General features: G+C 43.7%; 2 protein-coding genes across 2 annotated transcripts in view; both read left to right on the plus strand.

Annotated features, from left to right (window-relative positions):
- The window catches only part of LOC145343554 (ufm1-specific protease 2-like), a 65,796-nt gene extending 52,449 nt beyond the window's left edge, over nt 1-13,347 (plus strand). Inside the window, exons 11-13 of the mRNA XM_080189801.1 lie at nt 8,549-8,631; nt 9,222-9,346; nt 13,254-13,347. Of these exons, the coding sequence (XP_080045927.1) occupies nt 8,549-8,631; nt 9,222-9,346; nt 13,254-13,340 (295 nt within the window). The 3' untranslated portion in view covers nt 13,341-13,347. The remainder of the gene's footprint in view (nt 1-8,548; nt 8,632-9,221; nt 9,347-13,253) is intronic.
- Nucleotides 13,348-20,642: 7,295 nt separating this feature from the next.
- Nucleotides 20,643-23,323, plus strand: part of LOC145343270 (ufm1-specific protease 2-like) — a 76,937-nt gene continuing 74,256 nt past the window's right edge. Inside the window, exon 1 of the mRNA XM_080189396.1 lies at nt 20,643-20,725. Within this exon, the coding sequence (XP_080045522.1) occupies nt 20,723-20,725 (3 nt within the window). The 5' untranslated portion in view covers nt 20,643-20,722. The remainder of the gene's footprint in view (nt 20,726-23,323) is intronic.

Consider the following 23,323-nt stretch of genomic DNA (forward strand, 5'->3'; position numbering starts at 1 on the left):
ATTTTCCCTCTAACCACTCTCTTGCTCCTAATATAGGAATAAAATGCCTTTGGATTTTCCTTAATCCTATCAGCCAAAGCCATTTCATGCCCTCTCTTCGCCCTTCTAACTCCCCTTTTTAGCTCCTTCCTACTCTCTCTATATTCCTGCAGCGCACTCTCCGTACCCAGTTGTTTCGACCTAACATACGCCTCCCTCTTCTTCCTAATCAAGTCCTCAATACCCCCTGTAATCCACGGCTCTCTAATCCTACCTTTCCCATCCTTCCGCTTAACCGGAACATGCCTTTCCTGCAACATTTTCAGTTTGCCCTTAAAAGCCTCCCACTTGCCAACCGTGGACTTGCCAGCTAACAGTCCCTCCCAATCAGTGTCCTTCAGCTCCCTCCTAATCCAGCTATAGCGCGCCTTCCCCCAGTTCAGCACCCTTCCATTCGGATGGCACTCATCCCTTTCCATTTTTATCCTAAAGTAGACGGACTTGTGGTCACTGTTAGCCACATGTTCGCCTACCTCAACCTCAACCACCTGCCCCGGCTCATTACCCAACACTAAATCCAGTATAGCCCCTTCCCTAGTCGGGCTAGTTACGTACTGCTCTAGGGACCCTTCCAAAACACATTTTACAAACTCCTCTCCCTCCGTACCCCCAGCTCTAGGCCCCCTCCAATCCACTCCAGGAAGATTAAAGTCACCCACTACAACCACCCTATTCTTCCTGCACCTATCCAAAATGCCCCTGCAAATGCCTTCCTCCACTGACCTCGGGCTGTTGGGTGGCCTATAGTATACCCCTAGCATCGTAATCTCTCCCTTCTTATTCCTCAACTCCACCCACAGCGACTCAATCCCTAACTCCTCCATATTGTCCTCCCTCTGCACTACTGTGATGTTCTCCTTTACTAACAGTGCCACCCCTCCACCTCTCTTTAACCCTCCTCTGTCACACCTAAAACACTTATACCCAGGAACATTCAGCTGCCAGTCCTGCCCTTCACGTAACCACATCTCCGTTACTGCCACCACATCTAACTTCCTCACAAACATCAAGGCCCTAAGCTCATCCGTTTTTCCTGTCACACTCCTAGCATTGAAACAGACACAGTTCAACCCACCAGCGTCCCTCGGAACCTCCTTCTCCCTGATAAGTTTCCTTTCACCCAACTCTCTCCCGGCCCCAGTGTCTAATGAGCTATCAGCCACATCCCCACCCCCCCCACCCTATTAGTTTAAACCATTCCTAAACACACCAGCTAATCTCCCTGCTAAGACACTAGTTCCCCTCCCATTCAAATTCTCCCCACCCCTCCTATACAGTTGCCATTCTCTCATAAATATCTCCCAGTGGTCCACAAAAGCCCTCTACCCTACACCAATCCCTCAACCATGCATTCAGCTGCATAATCTCATCATTCCTAGCCCTGCTGGTACTAGGCAGCAACCCAGAGAATGCCACCCTGGAGGTCCTACTCCTCAGTTTGGACCCCAACTCCCTAATTGCCTACGGACATCTACCCTATTCCTCCTTCCTACATCCCTCTCCCCTACATGTATTATTACCTCTGCCTGGGTCCCCTCCCCTTTCAAAATTCCCTCTACCCTTTGTTACGTCCTGTACCCCGGCTCCAGGGAGGCAGACCACCATCCTGGGGTCACACCTCTGCCCACAGAACCTCCTGTCAATGCCTTGGACCCTCCCATCCCCTACCACTATCACCTTGCCAGCCCCCTTCTGTCCCTCTAAGTCATTCTGTCCCTCCTGCCTATCCTTTTGTACCCCTCTCAGTGAATCTTGGGGGGCCACTGGGGAGGCCGGGGGACCATGACTATTCTTCTTCCTCTTTTTCCGCCTAACAGTCGTCCACCCATCCTGCTCTTCAGCCCTGTCCTGGCACTTTGTCCCAGGCATGAGGCTACAGTGTCCATTCTGGCCATTACTACAGTGTGCCTGGTGGACTGCCAGCCAATCTAATTGGCCAGCAGCTTTCCATGGTGAGACTTCATTCCTGTGACAGATGGATGTTCCACTTTGATTTGATTTATTATTATCACATGTATTAACATACAATGAAAAGTACTGTTTCTTGCACACTATATAGACAAAACATACCATTCATAGAAGGAAACAAGACAGTGCAGAATGTAGTATTACAGTCATAGTGAGGGTGTAGAGAAAGATCAACTGAATGCAAAGTAAGTCCAATCAAAAGTCTGGCAGCAGCAGGGAAGAAGCTGTTCTTGAATTGGTTAGTACGTGTCCTCAGACATTTGTATCTGTTTCCCGAAGAAAGAAGTTGGAAGAGAGAACGTTCGGAGTGCGTGGGATCCTTAATTATGCTGACTGTTTTGCTGATGCAGCAGGAAGTGTAGACAGAGTCAATGGATAGGAGGATGGTTTGCATGATGGATTGGGCTACATTCATGACCTTTTGCAGCTCCTTGCGGGCTTGGGCAGAGCAGGAGCCATACCAACCTGTGACACCACCAGAAAGAATGCTTTCTATGGTGCATCTGTAAAAAGTTGGTGAGAATCGTAGCTGACATACCAAATTTCCTTAGTCTTCTGAGAAAGTAGAGCCGTTGGTGGGCTTTCTTAACTATAGTGTCGGCATGGGGGGGGACCAGGACAGGTAGTTGGTGATCTGGACACCTAAAATGTTGAAGGTCCCAAGCCTTTCTACTCCGCCCCTATTGATGTAGACAGGGGCATGTTTTCTTTTATGCTTCTTGAAGCTGATGACAATCTCCTTTGTTTTGTTGACATTGACAGAGACATTATTGTTGCCATACCAGTTCACCAGATTCTATATCTCATTCTGGTACTCTGTCTCGTCATTGTTTGAGATCTGGCCCACTACAGTGGTGTTGTTAGGAAACCTGAAAATCGAATTGAAGGGGAATTTGGCCACACAGTCATTAGGTGTATAAGGAGTATAGTAGGGGGCTGAGAATACAGCCTTGTGGGGCACCAGTGTTGAGGATGATCATGGAGGAGGTATTATTGCCTGTCCTTACTGATTGTGGTCTATGTGTTAGGACATTTGGGATCCAGATGCAGAGGTAGGTGCTGAGGCCCAGGCCATGGAGTTTGGAGATGAGTTTTGTGGGAATAATAGTGTTGAAGGCTGAGTTATAGTCAATAAATAGGAGTCTGACATAGGTGGCCTTGTTGTCAGGTGTTCCAGGGTTGAGTACAGGGCCAGGGAAATGGTGTCTACTGTGGACCTATTGTGGCGGTAGGCAAACTATAGTGGATCCAGGTCATCCGGGAGGCTGGAACTGATTCATCCCATGACTAACCTTTCAAAACACTTCATAATGATGGATGTCAGAGCCACCGGCCAATAGTCATTAAGGTATGCTGCTTGGTTTTTCTTAGGTACCAGGATGATAGTCACCTTCTTGAAGCAGACAGGGACTTCAAATTGTTGTAAAGACAAGTTGAAGACGTCAGTGAATACCTCCATCACCTGATCCACGCAGGATCTGCGTGCACATCCATGTACCCCATCCAGGCCACTTGCTTTCCATGGGTTGATCTTCAAGAAAGCTGCTCTGGCATTTGCAGCGGTGACCCCAGATACAGATTCATCCAGGGCTTCCAGGGTGGAGGGTACGGTCTTGCTGATCTCTTGTTCAAAACAGGCGTCAAATACATTGAGGCTCATCAGGGAGGGGTGCATTGGAGACGGTGATTTTACATGCCTTCATCTTTTAACCTGTTACCACTTGCTACCAAACAAATACATTAAGAGTGTAAAATATCAGCAGGTCTGTTGAAGTTGGCAGGAATGTGTTCTCCACTGACTGTCCAGGATTTTCATCCGAAAAATTCAGGCCCATGTTTTACTCTCTTTCACTGTAAGCCAAATGTAAGTGGCTAGAAACAATTGAAGACTAGTGGGCACAATCATGTCTTGCGAATTCATCTATTGTAAACTGCTCCTTCACTGTAGGTTATATTTTCACAAAATCATAGAAGGGTCAGCATAAAAGAAGATTATTTGAGAATTTGTGCCTGTACCAGCTCTTCGCTTCGAGCTGTCTTTTTAAATCCCATTTTCATATTGATTATATTCTCTGTTTGTGAATACTTTTCTATTTACAGTCTCAAGTAAAACGTTACTTGTAGTGAAGTATTCTATATTCTAATAATCCTTCACTTCATCATTAACCGTTTACTTCAACTCAGGGTTGTGAGGAATCACAGCCTATCCTGACAGACACTGGGAGTTAGACAGGGTACACCCAGGACAGATCCTCTTTCCATCGCAGGGCACACGTTCACATTCACACAAAAATTAAGTTGCAATTTTACCATGGTCAAATCTGTACATCTTTGGACTGTGGGAGAAAACCAGAGCACCAGCCAAAAGCCCACCAGACATAGCAGTCCAAGCAAACTCCACACATACCGGAGGCCAGAATCAGCAGTTCCAGCCACTTCACCACGGTGCAATCTTTCTAATAACCCTGTATGTTCAAAATTTCTCCCAACTTTCCTTTTATTTTTACAGACATAATCCTCCATTCTAGCTTTTGGAAACTACCTTTTATTATTTACCCTCTCAAAACAATTCAGACTTTTAAAAGCTCCTCATCAGATTTTGCTTCCAAAGCTTTCTCTTTCCTTTTATTATTGAGATGCGGGCATCATTGGCAAGACCGGCATTTATTCCCACCCTCAATTACCATTGAGAAAATGCTGATGTGCTACCGTCTTGAACCTCTGCAGACCCTGTGGGGTATGTACTCCCACAGTGCTGTTAGGGAGAGAGCGCGAAGATTTTGACCCAGCGTCAATGAAGGGCAACGATATATTTCCAAGTCAGGATGGTGAGTGGCTTGGAGAGGAACTTTCAGTTGATGGTGTTCCCAAGTGCCTGCTGCCCTTGTCTTTCTGGCAGCAGTTGTGGGTTTGCAGAGTGCTATTTAAAGGGCCTTGGAGAGTTCCTGCAGTGCATCTTCTAGGTAGCACACACTGTTGCCACTGTGCATCAGTAGTGGAGAGAGTGAATACTTGTGGATGGCATGCCATTCAAGTGGATTCTTTGGCCTGGATGGTGTCAAGCTTCAAGAGTGTTGTCGAAGCTACGCTCAACTAAGCAAGTGAAGAGCATTCCATTATACTTCCTGATATGTGCCCTGTAGATGGTGGACAGGCTTTGAGGGGTCAGAAGGTGAATTATTCTCCACAGGAGTCATAGCCTCTGTCTTGCTTCTGTAGTTACAGTATTTATAGGAGTAGTCCAGTTCAGTTTCTGGTTAATGGTAAACCCTAGGATTCAGCTATGGAATGCCATCAAATTTCAAAGTCCTCTTTTGTTGGAGATGGTCATTCCCTGAAACTTGTTTGGTACAAATATTACTTGCCTATCATGGATATTATTCTGGTCTTGCTGAATTTGGGCATGGACTGCATCGGTATCTAAGGATCACAACTGGTGCTAAACCATTATCATCGGGGGGAGGGGGGAGTGCAAAATCTGGCACTGAGAGATGCACATGCAGCAGGAATGCATGCGTGAATCCCCTGCATGCCTGGATGTGAGAGTCTCCCACCACTCTGCATTAGGATAATAGCACAGCAGGGCAGGAGAATCACCCCCAGAGAATCTGGTGAACTGGTGTGACGACAATAATCTCTCCCTTAATGTCAACAAAATGAAGGAGATAGTCATCAACTTCAGGAAACATAGTGGAAGGCTTGCCCTTTTCCACATCAATGAAGACAAAGTAGAAATGGTCGAGAGCTTCAAGTTTTTAGATATCCAGACTACCCACAAGCTGTCCTGGTCCTTTGGTCTCCTTACTTGAGAAAGGATACACTGGCATTAGAGGGGGTGCAGAGGAGATTCACTAGGTTGATTCCGGAGTTGAGAGGGTTGGCTGAGACTGAGTAAACTGGGGCTATGTTCATTGAATTTCAGAAGAACGAGGGGAGATATTATAAAAACATAAGACTATGAAGGGAATAGATAGGTAAGAAGCAGAGAAGTTGTTTCCACCAGCAGGTGAAACTAGAACTATGGGGCATGGTTTCAAAATAAGGAGGAGCAGATTTAGGACTGAGATGAGGAGGAACTTCTTCACACAAAGGATTGGGAATCTGTGGAATTCCCTGCCCAGTGAAGCATTTGAGGTGACCTCGTTGTATAGCACGCAAGAAACAATACTTTTCACCGTAGATTAAACAGGAACAATAATAAACCAAATCCAATCAAATCAAATCATTTTAAGGCAAGGATAGATAAATTTTTGAACGGTAAAGGAATTAAGGATTATGGTGAGCGGGTGGGTAAGTGGAGCTGAGTCCCTAAAAAGATCAGCCATGATCTTATTGAATGGCGCAGCAGGCTCGAGGGGCCAGATGGCCTATTCCTGCTCCTAGTTCTTATGTTCAAGCTATAGTTACGAAAGGCTACCAATACCTCTACTTTCTCAGGAGACTAAGGAAATTTGGCACATCCACTACAACTCTCTCCAACCTCTACAGATGCACCATAGAAAGCATTCTTTTTGGTTGTATCTCAGTTGCTTTGGCTCCTGCTCTGCCAAGACTGCAAGGAACTACAGAGGGTTGTGAATGAAGCCCAGTACATCACTCAAAAATGCCTCCCAGCCATTAACTCTGTCTATAATTCCACTGCCTCAGGAAAGCAGTCAGCATAATTAAGGACCCCACATATCCCGGATATTCTCTCTTCCACCTTCTTCTGTCAGGAAAAAGATACAAAAGTCTGAGATCAGAAATCAATTGACTCAAAAACAGTTTCTTCCCTGTTGCCATCAGACTTTTGAATGGACCTACATCACATGAAGTTGATCTTCCTCTACACAATGGCTATGGTTATAACACTACATTCTGCACTCTTCTTTCTTTCCCTATGTATGGAATGCTTTGTATAGCACGCAAGAAACAATACTTTTCACCATAGATTAAACAGGAACAATAATAAACCAAATCCAATCAAATCAAATCATTTTTCAACATGTTTATCATGCTGCTGGCACCAACCACTGGTGCCACCGCCTCCCTGATATATTCATTGATAATCATCACCTTGCTAGGAGCCTCCTTCCAACCCAAGGGTAAATTATTGCCCACCTCTCCTCCACCACATCCAGTAGTCTGGTGAGGGCATCCTTTGAAAATCTGGGCATCTTGCTGCCATCCTTTTGGCTTGAATGAAAGTGAATAACGTGGAGCTACATAACATGCACAGATGTGAAGTGCTCAGATGACCCCCAGGAAGGTGAATCTGATGCTTTGCACCTCAGGCACAACATGTTTCATGTGAAAAAAAAAATTTCTAAGTGCCTAAAGATTGCATTCTAGATTGCACTGCCACTGGGAATCAGACCAATTTTCATGATGGAAATGACACATTGCCATTTTTCTGGAAAGTTCTGCCAGAGAGTACAACAAGCCAGGGATTGCAAAAACAGCAAGAAGAGAGAGTTAAAGGTTTTGTATCTGAATTCACGCAACATTCATAACAAATGAATAAATTGTCACTTCAGATAGAAATAAGTATGCATGACCTGATAGCCACCACTTGCAGGATGAGCAATGCTGGGACTTGAATACTGAAGCATATTTCACATTTCAAAAAAAATAGGGAGGCTGGAAAAGGCAGTGGTGTAGCTCTGTTATTTAAGATTTTTTTCTTAGAATTCTGTTGTTCTGCTCTAGAGCAACAGGCTGGACTAGACAAGCTCTTTAAAAGCCCCTCTTACAAAATTACCCATGGTATGATTTCAATAATAGTACAGATGAGTTCTCCTTGGCATCCCAGTGGCCAATATTTATTTCTTAATTAATATAAACACAATTTTTCTGGCCATTGGCACATTGCTATGCTCAAATTGGTTGCTCTGTTTTCCACATTATTAGAGTGACTGGAGTTCAAAAGCTTCAATGGCTGTAAAGCGCTTGGAGAAATCTTGGGGGGGGGGGGGGGGGGGGGGGCAGTGGTGGGGAGATTTTCCTCTCCTGCCTGCCACGCGATGTTCTAGTGCAGGAGTACAATCCAACATACTAATATATTCATCATGGAGCAGCATAGACTTGATATTCATCTCTCAACAAAGGCTGGGGAGTTTTAGAAAATTTCAAATTGGATATGTCCCCAACCTATCCCTTATCTGCCTGTCAGTAGTTTTACATTGGGTGGGTAACATACCATGCTAGTGTCCCATTGTCATTAAGATATTTAAATAGGCTCTTACAGTCTAATCAGGGGCCTGATTTAAAGTTAACAGTTGATGGCCAGGTTTTTCAACAGTAAAAGGGAGATTGGAGCTGTTGGCTCAAGCAGGTGGGAGCCTTTTGGGCTGGGAAGAACAGAACAGACTGCAGCCTCTTGTCTGCCAAATCTGACCTCGCTCCCCTTTGATTGATAGCCTTATTACTCCAAAATCTGTTCCCATTCTGTCCCTCCCAACAGGCACTTTCTCCCTACTCCCAAGCTCGGATCTGTCACTTGCTCTCTTCCCAAAAATAAGAAAGATTATAGAATGCAAATTAAGCACTTTCATTTTTACAGGTCAAAAGCTGAGGAACCAAAAGATCTTATTCCTCATTTCAGATATCATGCAACTCCGGTTTTGATTTGGAACAAAGTGATTTGTAAGCTAATGACTTGATTATTTCTTCATTGTTAAATTCTGCATGAATATGTGGCTGAGTTGTGTAATTTGAGAGTTTTTTTTTATTAAGTGGTATACAAATTGAATATATTCCAAATGGCTTTGCATAAAAAAAAGGATGTGGAGACGCCGGCATTGGACTGGGGTGGGCACAGTAAGAAACATAGAAGATAGGAGCAGGGAGGGGCCATTTGGCCCTTTGAGCCTGCTCCGCCATTCATTACGATTGTGGCTGATCGCCCAATTCAATAGCCTAATCCTGCTAAGAAGTCCCACAACACGGGGTTAAAGTCCAACAGTCCAAAGATAAGTAGAATGGGAATGAATTTGAACTGTTTTCTACACAGTGATGTTCAGCCATCTCAGAAATAGAACTTTATTTTGCAGTTCTTGATATAAAAAATATAGAAGACAAGGGCTTTGAAGAAAATTCAAAGTACTAGTCTTACAATTAAATTTTAGTACTTGTTGTAAAAGTTAAATATATTGTCAAACTGCAGAAAGAATCTTAATGTTGTGTTGATTCCTAAACTACTGTTTTTCCTTTGTTGCTGTTACTGAATAAAATAGTTTCTAATCCTAAGGCTTACATCTTGCTGGGGATGGCAGAGAATGAAAAAATGGGCACCCGAAAAGTCCTTACCTTAAACACAGAGTACACAGGAGCTGATGACCCAGCCAAAATAATTGAAGAGGTATGTGTAGACAAATTATTTTTCTAATTGTAAAACAGAGGACTTTCCTGCCGAAATCAAATTAGGTAATTCTTAAAAATTAATTTGGGAGATGTGAACAAAGAACAAAGAACAACCCAGCACGGGAAACAGGCCCTTCGGCCCAACGAGCCCACGCCACCACATCTTCCTACACCTACCCTGCCCTGTGTGTATGTGGTTATCATTGGCAAAGGCAGCATTTACTGCCCATCTCTAATTGCTCCTTGAGAATATATGAATGTTAGTAGCAGCAGGCCACTCAGCTCCTCGAGTCTGCTCCATAAAAAAATAAGTGCCATCTCCTTGAACTGCAATTTCTTTGTATAAAACTGAGTGGCTAGCTATGCCAATTCAAGGAGCAGTTAAGAGTTGACCAAATTGCTTTATCTTAAGTCACAAGCAGGCAAGACTGGGCCAGGATAGCAGATTTCCTCAGAAGAAGAAACAAGTTGAGGTTTTAGAACAATCTAGAAGACTTTTTTTTGATCTGAGATCTAGTAATTCAATGAATTTAAATTCCTCTCACTGCTGTGGAGTCCAGAGACGTGCAGGTTAGGTGGATTGGCCATGCTAAATTGCCCCTTAGTACTCCAAAATGTGTAGGTTAGCTGAATTAGCTAGGGTAAATATGTGGGGTTATGGGGATAGGTGGAGCAGAGGTGGAGGCCAGGTGAAGTGGGGTGGGGGGGGAGGCTGGGTAAGATGCTCTGTTTGAGAGTTGATGCAGAGTCAATGGGCCAAATAGCTGCCTCTTGCACTGAAGGTATTCTATGGATTTGAACTTGTGTTCCGGGAGCAGTTAGTCAAGATCTCTGGAGTAGTAGTCCAGTAACATCACAACCATGTTCCACGATTTGCAATAGTGAACTTGTTTATCAATTTATATTTTTAAAAATAACATTAGCTATCTTAAAATGAAATTCCAGCTAAGAATCAAGCACCTTTTTTCATAACATTATAATAAGACCATAAGATACAGAAGACCATAAGACACTGACAAACTCTGAGGGCCAGGAACAAGAGGGGCGGAGCCAGGGGAGGAAGGTTATCTAACAGGAAGCGGAGAGTTGGAATCAATGGGTGCTTTTCTGGTTGGCGGTTGGTGACTAGTGGAGTGCCACAGGGATCGGTGCTGGGGCCTCAACTGTTTGCCATTTACATAGACGATCCGGAGGAGGGCGCTGAGTGTAGGGTAACCATATTTGCTGATGACATGAAGATGAGTGGAAAAGCAAATTGCGTGGAAGGCGCAGAAAGTCTGCAGAGAGATCTGGATAGGCTGAGTGAGCGGGCGAGGACCTGGCAAATGGAGTATAATGTTAGCAAATGTGAGGTTATCCACTTTGGTAGAAATAATAGTAGGAGGGATTATTATTTAAAGGGTGAAAAGCTGCAGCATGCTACAGTGCGGAGGGACCTGGGGGTCCTTGTGCACGAATCGCAAAAAACTCAGTCTGTGGGTGCAGCAGGTGATCAAGAAGGCGAATGGAATGTTGGCCTTTATAGCGAGGGGGATAGAATATAAAAGTAGGAGGTCTTGCTGCAATTGTACAGGGCACTGGTGAGGCCGCAGCTGGAGTACTTGAGCAGTTTTGGTCTCCATATTTGCGAAAGGATATTTTGGCCTTGGAGAGAGTGCAGAGAAGGTTCACCAGGCTGATACTGGAGATGAGGAGGTTAGCTTATGAAGCGAGATTGAATAGACTGGGTCTGTACTCATTGGAGTTTAGAAGGCTGAGGGGGGGATCTTATAGAGACGTAGAAGATAATGAAGGGGCTAGATAGGGTAGGGGTAGAGAGATTCTTCCTGCTTAGAAAGGATAGCAGAACTAGAGGGCACAGCCTCAAGATAAGGGGAGGGCAGTTTAGAACGGAGTTGAGGAGGAACTTCTTCACTCAAAGGGTGGTGAATCTCTGGAATTCTCTGCCTGTTGAAGTGGTGGAGGCTACCTCATTGAATATATTTAAGTCATGGATAGATAGATTTCTGATAGACAAGGGAATTAAGGGTTATGGGGAGAAAGCGGGAAAGCGGAACTGATTCACTTCAGATCAGCCTTGATCTTATTGAATGGCAGGGCAGGCTCGAAGGGCTAGATGGCCTACTCCTGCTCCTATTTCTTATGTTCTTACGTTAGGAGCAGAATTAGACCATTCGCTCCATCAAGTCTGCTCGACTATTCAAGCATGGCTGATAAGTTTCTCAACCCCTTTCTCTCAAGTTTTCCCCATAACTTTTGATCACCTTACCAATCAAGAATCTATCTATCTTTCTTAAATATATAGAATGACCTGGCCTCCAAAGCATTCTGTAGCAATGAATTCCATAGATTCACCACCCTCTGGCTGAAGAAATTCCTCCTCATCTCAATTCCAAAGAGTCATCCCTTTATTCTGAGGCTATGCCTTTGGTTCCTAGTCTTGCTTACAAATGGAAACATCTTTCCCACATCCACTCTATCCAGGCCTTTCAATATTCTGTTAATTTCAAAGAGATCCCCCATCATCCTATTAAACTCCATTAAGTACAGATCTAGAGTCCTCAAACATTCTTCATATATCAAGCTTTTCATTCCTGGGATCATTGTAGTGAACCTCCTCTGGACCTTCACCAGGGCCAGCATATCCTTCCTCAGACACAGGGACCACAATTGCTCACAATACTCCAAATGAGATCTGACCAAAGCCTTATAAGGCCTCATCAGTACATCCCTGCCTTTGTATTCTAGTCCTCTTGAAGTGAATGCTGACATTCTAACACTTGAAGTGAATGCTGACACTTGCCTTCCTAATTACCAACTCAACCTGCAAGTTAACCTTAAAAAGAATCCTAAACTAGGACTCCCAAGTCCCTTTGTGCTTCTCATTTCAGAATTTTCTCCCCATTTAGAAAATAGTTTACGCTTCTATATTTCCTACCAAAGAGCAAAACCTCACACTTCCCCACATTGTATTCCATCTGCCACTTCTTTGCCCAGTCTCCCATCATTGGTGGGTACAATCTGATTTGGAAATCAAGCCAGCGTAAAAACCATTTTGAGACTTCTGTTGGATTCTCTACACCCTCTGACTTTCCTAACTGCCAAAAATGAGGCAGTATCACCTTTAAAGAGTGCAGAACTTTATCAGCATTCTCACAGTGAAAGGTCTTCAGTGAACTGCTTTAAGAACTGCCTCCAGAGAAATAGTCACTTGATTACGGAAAGCCAGATGTGATATCTGGTGACATAAAACAAATATGTGGCAGTTTTTCTCAACCAAAGTGATGCCTCCTTTTTTCCTGCAATTATCCCACTTTCCCAACCCCCATTCAACCACCACATTTGCTTTTTCCTATCCCCACACATGGTTAAGAGTTATTAATCTCTAACATTTCTGATTAATAATAATGCAAAGGGTTGTAGGGATAATGTGGGCAAAAGACATTGGAGTATCTGATCAGCCATAATCATAATGAATGGCAGATTAGGCTCAATGGGCTGAATGGTCTACTCCTGTTCCTATGTTCCGATGTCCTTTTGTTCCCAATATAGTTAAGAATATTCTCACACTGGAATTCACATTTTAAAAAATTCTTCCACTGTGGAATTCTTCCACTATGCTGGCAAGGCCAACATACGTTATCCATCTGTAATGGCTCTTGGGAAGGACTGGTTGCTTAGCCTTATCAGTAAAGAATTAACCACACTGCTATGGGTCTGGAGTCACATGTAGGCTAGACTAGGTAAGGACAGCAAGTTTCCTTCTCTAAAGAATGTTAATGAACCAGATGGATTTTTATAACAATCTATGATTTTCTATGGTCCCGTTACTGAAAGTAGTTTTCAATTCCAGATCAATTAATTGAAATTTGTCCCACATAACCATTTTATCTTGTGTATTTCAGGCAGCTATCTCATGGAAAGGAAAAGAACTCTGGGATGAAATGCAGCTTTTTAGCTTATTGATGCCTCAGCGACCATCAGGTGTTTAAACCTACCATTACCTGAGTTACAGTTATAGAGCTGTGGCAGGAAAGGAATAGAATTTTCAGATCTCAGGAGTCTTACAATCTTTGTGTACTTCAAATCAAATGAGAACTTGAATACTGAGTACATGTGCTTCACATACTACAATAAAAACAGCAGTTAAATATACCTTCACTATGTTATTGCTTCATATACAGGATAGAGAAACTGTAATGGTCACAGGTGCTCATTGGAAAGCAGTTGGTTGATTTCTACTATGGTTTATTTAACCATTATTTGAAATGTTTATTAATTAATCTGATTTATGAATAGATTTAAATTTATGGAATCAAAAAAATCTACAGAAATTTAAGAAGCTTCATCCAATGACTTGGAAATATTTATGGAAGATGGTACAATATTCAGTACCATTCATGATTCCTCAGATACTGAAGCTGTCCATATCTATATGCAGCAAGAATGAGGCAACATTCAGGCTTGGACTGAAAAGTGGCAAGTAATATTTACACCACACAAGCACCAGTCAACAGCCATCTCCAACAAGAGGGAAACTAAGCATCTCCCCTTGACATTCACTGGTACACCATTGCAAAATCCTCCGCTATCAGCCTGCTGGGAATTACCATTGACTCTGAACAGGATCAGCCATAAAAGTACTGTGGCTGCAAGGAGGCCAGAGGCTGGGAATTCTGAGGTAAGTAGCTGACTCATCAAAGCCCAAGCACTATCTACAAAGCTCAAGTCAGGAGTGTGATGGAATATGTTTGACTTGCCTGAATTAACGCAGCTCCAAAAACACTCAAGACGCTCAACATCCTAGAATCTTCTCCCAAATGCCTTCACCAAGAATCCACTTTCAGGATTTCAATTCCTTTCAGTATTCCTCTGCCTTGGATTGCCGCATGCAATCAAGCTTCCACACGATCTTTCAGGTATTCAGCTATGCCAACTGAATACTACTGCTTCATAGGCTGTATTAAGATGTCACAAAACTCTTGATTTACCTCTGGTGTCTGGTTGCTCACTTTAAATCTGGTTACTGCAGCTGCTTCTTTGGCCCAGAGCCTTTCTCTGTTTTTTTTAAAGTAACCCATCAGGACCTTGTTCAACTTCTTTTTTTTTCCTTTAATTTAAATATTTTCCCGAGACGTATTTTTTGTCCCAGCTCCCTGGTTCTTGGGCTTTGTTTTGTTCTGTTGCAAAATCTGTTTTTATAGTTCACTGGTCCTGTCCAGCTGCTTGTGTTCAGCTTAAAAACTAAACTCAAAAGTTTTTTCTAACCTAGAGTGGCCCCTGAAAACATCAAGTCTGTTTTCGCATCTAAACCCTTTAAATACAATGCAGGCACGGTTTGAAATGAAACCAAAACCCACAGACAGAAAACACCTTCTTTTAACATGACCTGAAATTTTAGCTGTTGCACAGAAACTCAAATTAAACTTACTTAAAGCTATACCTTGTTCCTAATACACAAATATACAAATTAGATTACTTAAAACTACTTTTGTTTTCTCTGACTTTTGCCTTTAAGCAAGATGAACGACAGCGCAATCTCCAGGGCCAATGTTCCATATATTCTCCTCACTGCAGTATCAAAGAAACAGACTTGACAGTTAGCATTTGTCTCCCAAGGACCACTCTTCATCCATTCATCATCTGAAGCTGCCTCGAAAAGCCCACTGACTCATGTCCTGGCCAAAATACTGATTCCCAGTGCTTACTTTGCATTCTGCTTTGGCAACAACCCACATAGTACCCTTTTCCCTTTCCACATGACACGTGACTGATTGACCACAGCTTTGGCCACTCCACTGAATCCCGAGCTCTCATCTCAGGTTGTGGAGTTGCCAGCATTAGACTGGAGTAGGCACAGCAAGTAGTCTCACAACACCAAGTTAAAGTTCAACAAGTTTATTTGGTAGCATGAGCTTTCAGAGTGACGCCCCTTCGTCAGGTGAGTGAAGTGTTCTGAGTGAAGAAAACTGAACTCTTCACTCACCTGATGAAGGGGCAACGCTCCGAAAGCTCATGCTACCAAATAAACTTGTTGAACTTTAACCTGGTGTTGTGAGACCACTTATTTTCATCTCAGGCACAGGCGTTTTCTGAAACTTCACTCCATGGTCCTACACTCAACATGATCTATGAGAGGAGGGCGAGGTTGGAGGCATTTATCAATATGCAAATCAGCACATAATCAAGAATTGGGACAGTTCTCCTTGGCAGTGTGTCAGTATCAACTCTTTAAGGAGATATATTCAGGCAATGGTACAGGCAGTCATTGATGTTCAAAGTCAGTGCAACGAAGGTTAAATGTTTAGCAGCAATTAGTAGGACACACACACACACACACACACACACACACACACACACACACACACACACACACACACACACACACACACACAATGCCTGAGTGGGCACAATTGCGTGACTAGTTTGACTCCAAGCATGTCAACTGAGTTAGAGCTAACTGCTCTCAGCTGCAATGGAATACTGATGACTGACAGGATTTTCAGTTAGCCTTGGCAACATGCCACCTCCAACGACTTGGCTGCAGTACCCTGAAGTCAACTCCCAGATACCGGTCTCCTCACCAGTATTAACCCAATCTCCCCAAAGTCAAACCCTAGTAGTTTTGAAATGATGAAGGGTCATCCACATTCAAAACATTAGCTCTGTCCTCTCCACATATATTATCGCCTGTTCCCAAACTCCTGTTGCATTATTTTAAATTCTCTCCAACAGTACTAGCAAAACTCCCCACAAGGATATCAGTCCCAGCACTGTTCAGGTGCAACATATTCAGCTTATGCAGCTTCCAGTTACCCCAGTGCTGGTTCCACTGCCCTCTCTCCTGCACCATCTTTTCAGCTAGGCATTCATCTGTCTTATCCAGTCATATTCCTGTACTCATTTGTACATGATATGGGAGTAGTCTGAAGACTGCTATTTCTGAGGGCCTGCTTGCTAGTTTTTTTTAAACCAAGCACGCTAAATTCAGACAACGTCCTTCTTTCCACCTTTGACAATGGTACCGACGTAGACCATGTTCATCCAACCCCCTCAGAGTGCTTTGCAACCCTCAGTGATATCTTTGATCCTGGCAGCAGGAAAACAACACACCGTCCTGGATTCACATCTGCAGCCACAGATATGCCGATCTATTTCCTCTAAGTATCAAATCCCCTATCACCATTGCTCTTACATTTTTCCTTGTACCTCCCCCCACCCCAGCCCACCATCTCTGATATAGCTGAAGCACCTGTGGTGCCAAAGAGTCCCCAAATGAACCATCACTCTCATTGTTGTACACCCAGAGCATACCTGATCTTCCTGTCTGTTCCTTTTTGACTGCCTGACATTTATTCTCTCTCCCCTTGCATATTCTTAAACAGTCAGGTGAACACATTGATAACCATACTTGCAATGTAGCTCTCAGTTTACCGCTCAAGTTCTGAACTGCAGAGCTCAAGCTACTGTAACTAATGACACTTCCTGGACAAATTGTTGTTTAAGACATGGAAATAACCTGGAGTCCTCACATCACACAGGATGTGCACTCTCAACATTGGAGCAGCCCTGCCATTGTTCTATTTATTCATTGATAAACATGTTATTGTGGATAAACTTTACTACAGGTAATATACTTTACCAATACTAATAAAGCATTAATAATTCTCATAAAATGCACTAGTGTTAATCAACCTTACTGATACTGAAAAACCCTACCAATGCTAAGTACACCTTACAAGTGGCAATAAACCTTAGTAAAGAACAAAAGATGCAACTCACCAGCTACTCGTTTGTTACTTTCTTTTTAAAATTCATGGTTGTTTAGACTCAGTTCTGAAGCAGCAATACTCTTCAGCCAATCACCACACCACTTTCTAGTGACGTGACTGGTCAGCGTTTAACTAAACTCAAGGTGCTCATGCTTCTTTCTGCCTCTCTCCTGAAGGCAAGTGCTCCAGGCCTGGCTCTTTGGTCTGTATTTATCCATCCGCACTGGCTGTGGATCTCCCACATGTCCATCTTTCACTGTCTCTCTCTCTGAAGGGAGAAGGGTTGTGGTCCTTAAAGAAAACTAGGCTGAGATAAACCTTACATACCTTTGACTGGGTGGCCAAATTCCCCTCCAACTCGATTTTCAAGTTTGCTGATGACGATACACCTGTGGGACAGATCTCAAACAATGATTTGACAGAGTACAGGAATGAGATAGAGGATCTGGTGAATTGGTGTGGCAAAAATAATCCCTCCCTCAATGTTAACAAAATGAAGGAGATTGTTATTGATTTCAGGAAGCGTAAAGGAGAACATGCCCCGATCTACATCAACGGGGATAAAGTAGAAAAAGTCAGGAGTTTCAAGATTTTAGGTGTCCAGATCACCAACAACCTATTCTGGTCCCCCTATGCCGGCTCTATAGTTACGAAAGCCCATCAACGTCTCTACTTTCTCAGAAGACTAAGGAAATTTGGCATGTCAGTTATGTGGCTCACCAACTTTTACAGATGCACCATAGAAAGCATTCTTTCTGGTTGTATCATAGCTGCATCCGGTTGTATCACAGGGTGGCGCAGTAGCACAGTGGTCAGCATTGCTGCTTAACTGTGCCAGGGATCTGGATTCAATTCCCAGCTTGGGGCATTGTGCAAACTCCACACAGACATTCTCCCCGTGCCTGTGTGGGTTTCCTCAGGATGCTCTGCTATCTTCTCACGTTCTGAAAGAAGTGCTAGTTAGGTGCATTGGCAATGCTAAATTCTCCCCCAGTATACCTGAAAAGGCACTGGAGTGTGATGACTGGGGGATTTTCACAGCAACTTCACGGCTCTGTTAACGTAAGCCTACTTGTGATTAATGAATAAACTTTAAAAACTTAACTTGGTATGGCTCCTGCTCTGTTCAAGACAACAAGAAATTACAAAAGATCATGAACGTAGCCCAATCCATCTCGCAAACCAGCCTTTCATCCGTTGACTCTATCTACACTTCCCACTGCCTCGGCAAAGCAGCCAGCATAATTAAGGATCCCACGCACCCCAGACATTCTCTCTTCCACCTTCTTCAGATACAAAAGTCTGAGGTCACGTACCAACCGACTCAAGAATAGCTTCTTCCCTGCTGCCATCAGACTTTTGAATGAATCTCTTTCACTACTATGACTGGAGAACTACATTCTGCAGTCTCTTGTTTCCTTCTCTATGAACGGTATGCTTTGTCTGTATAGCGCACAAGAAACAATACGTTTCAGTCTATGCTAGTACATGTGACAATAATAAATCAAATCAAATTTAGGTAGGAAGAATAAAGACACATGCTGCTTGGTTATTAAGAGTCAAAATGCGTAAGATAGAAGCAGACATTGGGATTTTATACACATAGAAAACAGGGTGGGGGGGGCGGATGCAACGGCACAGTGGCAGCAGTGCTGCCTCAAAGTGCCAGGAACCCAAGTTTGATTCCTGGCTTGGGTCACCATCTGTGCAGAATCAGCACATTTTCCTCGTGTTTGCGTGGATTTCTTCCAGGTGCTTCAGTCTCCTTCCACAACCCGAAAGACATGCTGGTTAGGTGCAATGGCAATGCTAAATTCTCCCTCAGTATACCCAAGAAGGCACTGGAGTGTGGTGACTGGAGGATTTTCACAGTAACTTCATTGTAGTGTTAATGTAAGCCTACTTGTGACACTAATAAATAAAACTAAAAAAAATTAAGACGAAGGAAGACAAAAAAAAAACAAGTTATGGGATTCTGTCATTTTATGACATTAGTACCTTTTTTGAAACAGCACTTCTTTAAATCTCCATTCCATTGAGGGGAAGTGATGTTCTAGCGATATTATCGCTATACTATTAATCCAGAAACTTAGCTAATGTTCTGGGGACCTAGAATGCCACCACAGCAGAAGGTGGAATTTGAATTCAATAAAAAAAATCCAAAATTAAGAATCTACTGATGACCACGAAACCATTGTCAATTGTTGGAAAAGCCCATCAGATTCACTAATATTCTTTAGGGAAGGAAATTTGTCATCTTTACCTGATCTGACTCCAGAGCCACAGCAATGTGGTTAACTCTCAAGGGCAATTTGGGATTGACAATCAATGCTGGCCAGCCAGACACCCATGTCCCACGAATGAATTTAAAAAAATCTTTCCAGTGGCATCCATTTCATGCCCTTCCTGTCCCATTCCATTTCCTTCTCAGATCATCCCACCCTTTTTCCTATGACACTTCTTCTCTCCCATCCATACCTTCAACGTATTCCCCTCACTCCCAGGTGGTACCACCTAAATGCCATTCCAATCCCCCCACAACTTTTCTCCCCTCGGTTGAACTCCCATTCCCACTTTTTCCTATGCCTCCTCCTCATGGCATCCACCTCCCATCTTGAAACCCTCCCCCCCACATATGCTATGCCATGCCAACTCCCTCATGCACCTCACTCCTATTCTGCATCCCTCTCTCTCAACCCTGCTCAATATTTCTCCAGTCATGGCAACTTTGTCATTGAGTCTCCTACACTTCTGCTTTTTATCTCTACCAACCTGACCTGCCACCACAAAGCCATGCCAGCAACCTTTGGGAGCTGTACATGCTTCACCCACTACATTAAAGCAGCTGCATTATAAAGCAGCAACCATTAACTGAAGCTCACAGGAAATTTACTCTACTTGAAAGGTGGGGATACAGACCTACTCTCACACATGTGACAGCCTGCCCAGCTCTCAGCTCTGGCACACATCCCTCCAATCACATTCTTAACACCTTGGTAGACAGCCCACTTCTCCTGCTCCCCATCCCTAATCCCTGTTCTCATTGCTCTGGTAAAGCCCAGGTCCTTAAGTTTTGGCACCAATGAAGTGTCTGTCCCTTTAATTTTTCATGGGAATTGATTTGTCTCAATCTCACATCTTTCTAACAGCACAGTGCCCTGAACTGGATACAACTTGAGGCCAAACCAGTGTTTTGTACAAAGTTGATCATAACTTTCTTGCTTTTGGGTTTCTTTTTTAAAATCCCTATTTATAAGCCCAGGATCCCAATACCTAAATGATGATGAAGCCCAGTCCTGTAGCATCAAGGAATGATTTTGTGCACTATGTACCAATGGGTCGCTTCTCGCCCTTGTTAGAATTGCGCTCGCTTATTTAATAATACTTCTCCTTACACAAGGTGAAACACACAGTACGATCTCACTCTCTCTGAGTGTATGGTTTGAGTTACAGCCGGGCCCAGTCTCCCTGTCGCCCCGCACAAAGATGGCCGGGCTGCTGTTCGGTTTCCATAGTGACGGCGCGCGGGCCGTTGTCTGACGTGTATGCTCGAGGCGGAGGGGATCCAGAGGGCGGTTGGTTCCTGATCCTCAACGGTGAAAATGGTAAGTGTCAGCCCGGCGCTGGGGTCGGCAACACCTTTTCTTTCTTTTCCCTTCCGCCATCATTGGCCCCGAGCCCTTTACCCCGCTCGAGTTTTGTCAGCGCCCTGTCCTGAGTAAAGTTCGTCGACAGTTGCCATTAGGCCGCTGGTGTCTTACCTCGTCCGAGAGCCCCGACGTCCAGAGCACTGACCGCTTCTTAAATGGAGATTGTAACGTAGAGCTGCCAGCGTTGGTCTGGCGAGGGCACAGTGATAAGTGGTTAACATCCAACAGGTTTATTTGGAATCACGAGTTTTCCGGAGCACTGCCCCTTCATCAGGTTGGTGCATCAGGACTCACCTGATGAAGGTGTAGTACTCTGAAAGCTCATAATTCCAAATAAACCTGTTGGACTTTAACCTGGTGAAATTGAGATTCTAATGTCCCAGGGCACTGACCACTTCTTAAACGGAGAGCCTAAGGGCCAGGGTACTAACCTGTGCTCAAATAGAAATTCTAATATCTGGGGCACTGACCCCTTCTCAGATTGAGGTTATAATGGTGGGATACTAATAAGAGACTAATGTATGGGGTACTGACCGCTTAAATAGAGACCACAAAGTCTGGAGTACTAACCACTTCCTAACAATGCCCAGTCGCTGATCTCTATATATGGAGAACCTAACGATCTCTTCTCAAATGTAAAGCCCAATGTTTGGTGCACTAATTACTTAAATGGAGATTGCTTGTGTAAACAGGGTGTTACATACAGGTCTTTGATTTGGGGCATGTGTACCTACAAATGTTTGGAAACTCAAATGACTTAGTTTACAGTTCCCACAGGGACAAACCGACTTGTCCGTCTTAAAAACGGGGACTGTAGGTGCAGCCCATAATGTAAGTGGCACAGACCTTATTATATTTAAACTATCAAGGCACTCCATTCAGTTTCTACCTTCTCTAACAGGGACTATGGGACTGGTCCTGAAATATTTTCACCGTTGAGGATCAGGAACCAACCGCCCTCTGGATCCCCCTCTGCCTCGAGCGGACACGTCACACAACGGCCCTTCCAACATTTGAGCTCAAATAACACCACCAGACAGTTGAGAAAGACAGTGATGGCCCTGAGAGGGAATATATTCCAGAAGGGTCTGGATACCAGACAAATGAACTACTGCAAGCATTGCCGAAGGACACAGCCAAGGCAAAACTCAAGCTGTTCAGTCAAGGAACAAGCTTCTTAAACCTACCAAGCAGGTATACCCACTTCCAGAAACAGGGCATTACAACTGAATTGCATCATCACAACAAAGATTGATTCTTTAGGGGTAGAACTACTGGTGAATGGTCATCCTTTGAAAATGGACATATAGGCAAGAGTTGTGGCCTTCGTTATTGATGAACAGACATGCATGCACCTCAAAACTAGCATCCAACTTTCGAGTTTAGAAGGCACGATGGCCAGACGAACCACCTACATGGGGAACCCTTATGAATAAAAGGGACCACAATAGCTCAGTTACTTAGGCAGTGATCAGCTCATCTCCCGCTTGTTGTTTTTTAAGGGCAAAGACCAATACATATGGGAAGAGATTGGCTTCAGCAGATCAAGCTGAACTGGTTGGAAATCTTCAAGCTAGGTGTGGAGGGAGGGACTATACAATACTATATCAGTAGATGCCCTAGAGTTTTCCAAGAAGGAATAAGAAAAATAAGAAACCAAAGCCAAACCTCTACATCGACTGTGATACAATGACAGCTAAATATTTCAGGACCAGTCCCATAGTCCCTGTTAGAGAAGGTGGAAACTGAATGGGGTGCCTTGATAGTTTAAATATAATAAGGTCTGTGCCACTTACATTATGGGCTGCACCTACAGTCCCCGTTTTTAAGACTGACAAGTCGGTTCGTCCCTGTAGGAACTATAAACTAAGTCATTTGAGTTTCCAAACATTTGTAGATACACATGCCCCAAATCAAAGACCTGTATGTAAGATAGCAGGTGGTCAGGCGTTCTCCAAGTTGGACAGTAACAACATCTCTCCATGGACGAGTCTTCCTGAAAATATGTGGTGATCAACATGCACAGTACTATACAAATATACTTGTTTACCCTTTGGGGTCACATCAGCACACACCATATTCCAAGTTATGGAGAACCTACTTCAAGGCCGCCCAGAGTGATGGTGTACTTGGATGATGTCCCAATCATTGGGGCTTCGGAACAAGAGCACCTGGCAAACGTAGAAGAGATCTTACAAAGATTCTCAAGAGCCGGAGTATACTTGAAAAAGGAAAAATGCATCTTTCAAATGATTTGTAGTGACCTACTTAGGCTATCGGGTAGATGGCAAAGATTTACACCCTGTAGGGGATAAGATGAAGGCTATCAAGAAAACACAAACACCACAGAGCTAAAAGCCTTCTTGGGATTAGTAATTATAGAAAATTTATCCTAAATTTGGCTTCTATGCTAGCCTTTTTGCATACCCTAGTGCAAAAATGCCAAAGGTGGTCCTGGGGGCTTTTGACAAAGTTAAATGACAGCTATTGTCATCTAATTTATTTGTCCATTTTGACCTGAAGAAAGAACTCGTTTTGACCTGTGACGCTTCT

The sequence above is a fragment of the Carcharhinus amblyrhynchos genome, chromosome 5 (genome assembly GCF_965287045.1).
Source record: "Carcharhinus amblyrhynchos chromosome 5, sCarAmb.v2.hapA, whole genome shotgun sequence".
Classification (NCBI taxonomy): Eukaryota; Metazoa; Chordata; class Chondrichthyes; order Carcharhiniformes; family Carcharhinidae; genus Carcharhinus; species Carcharhinus amblyrhynchos.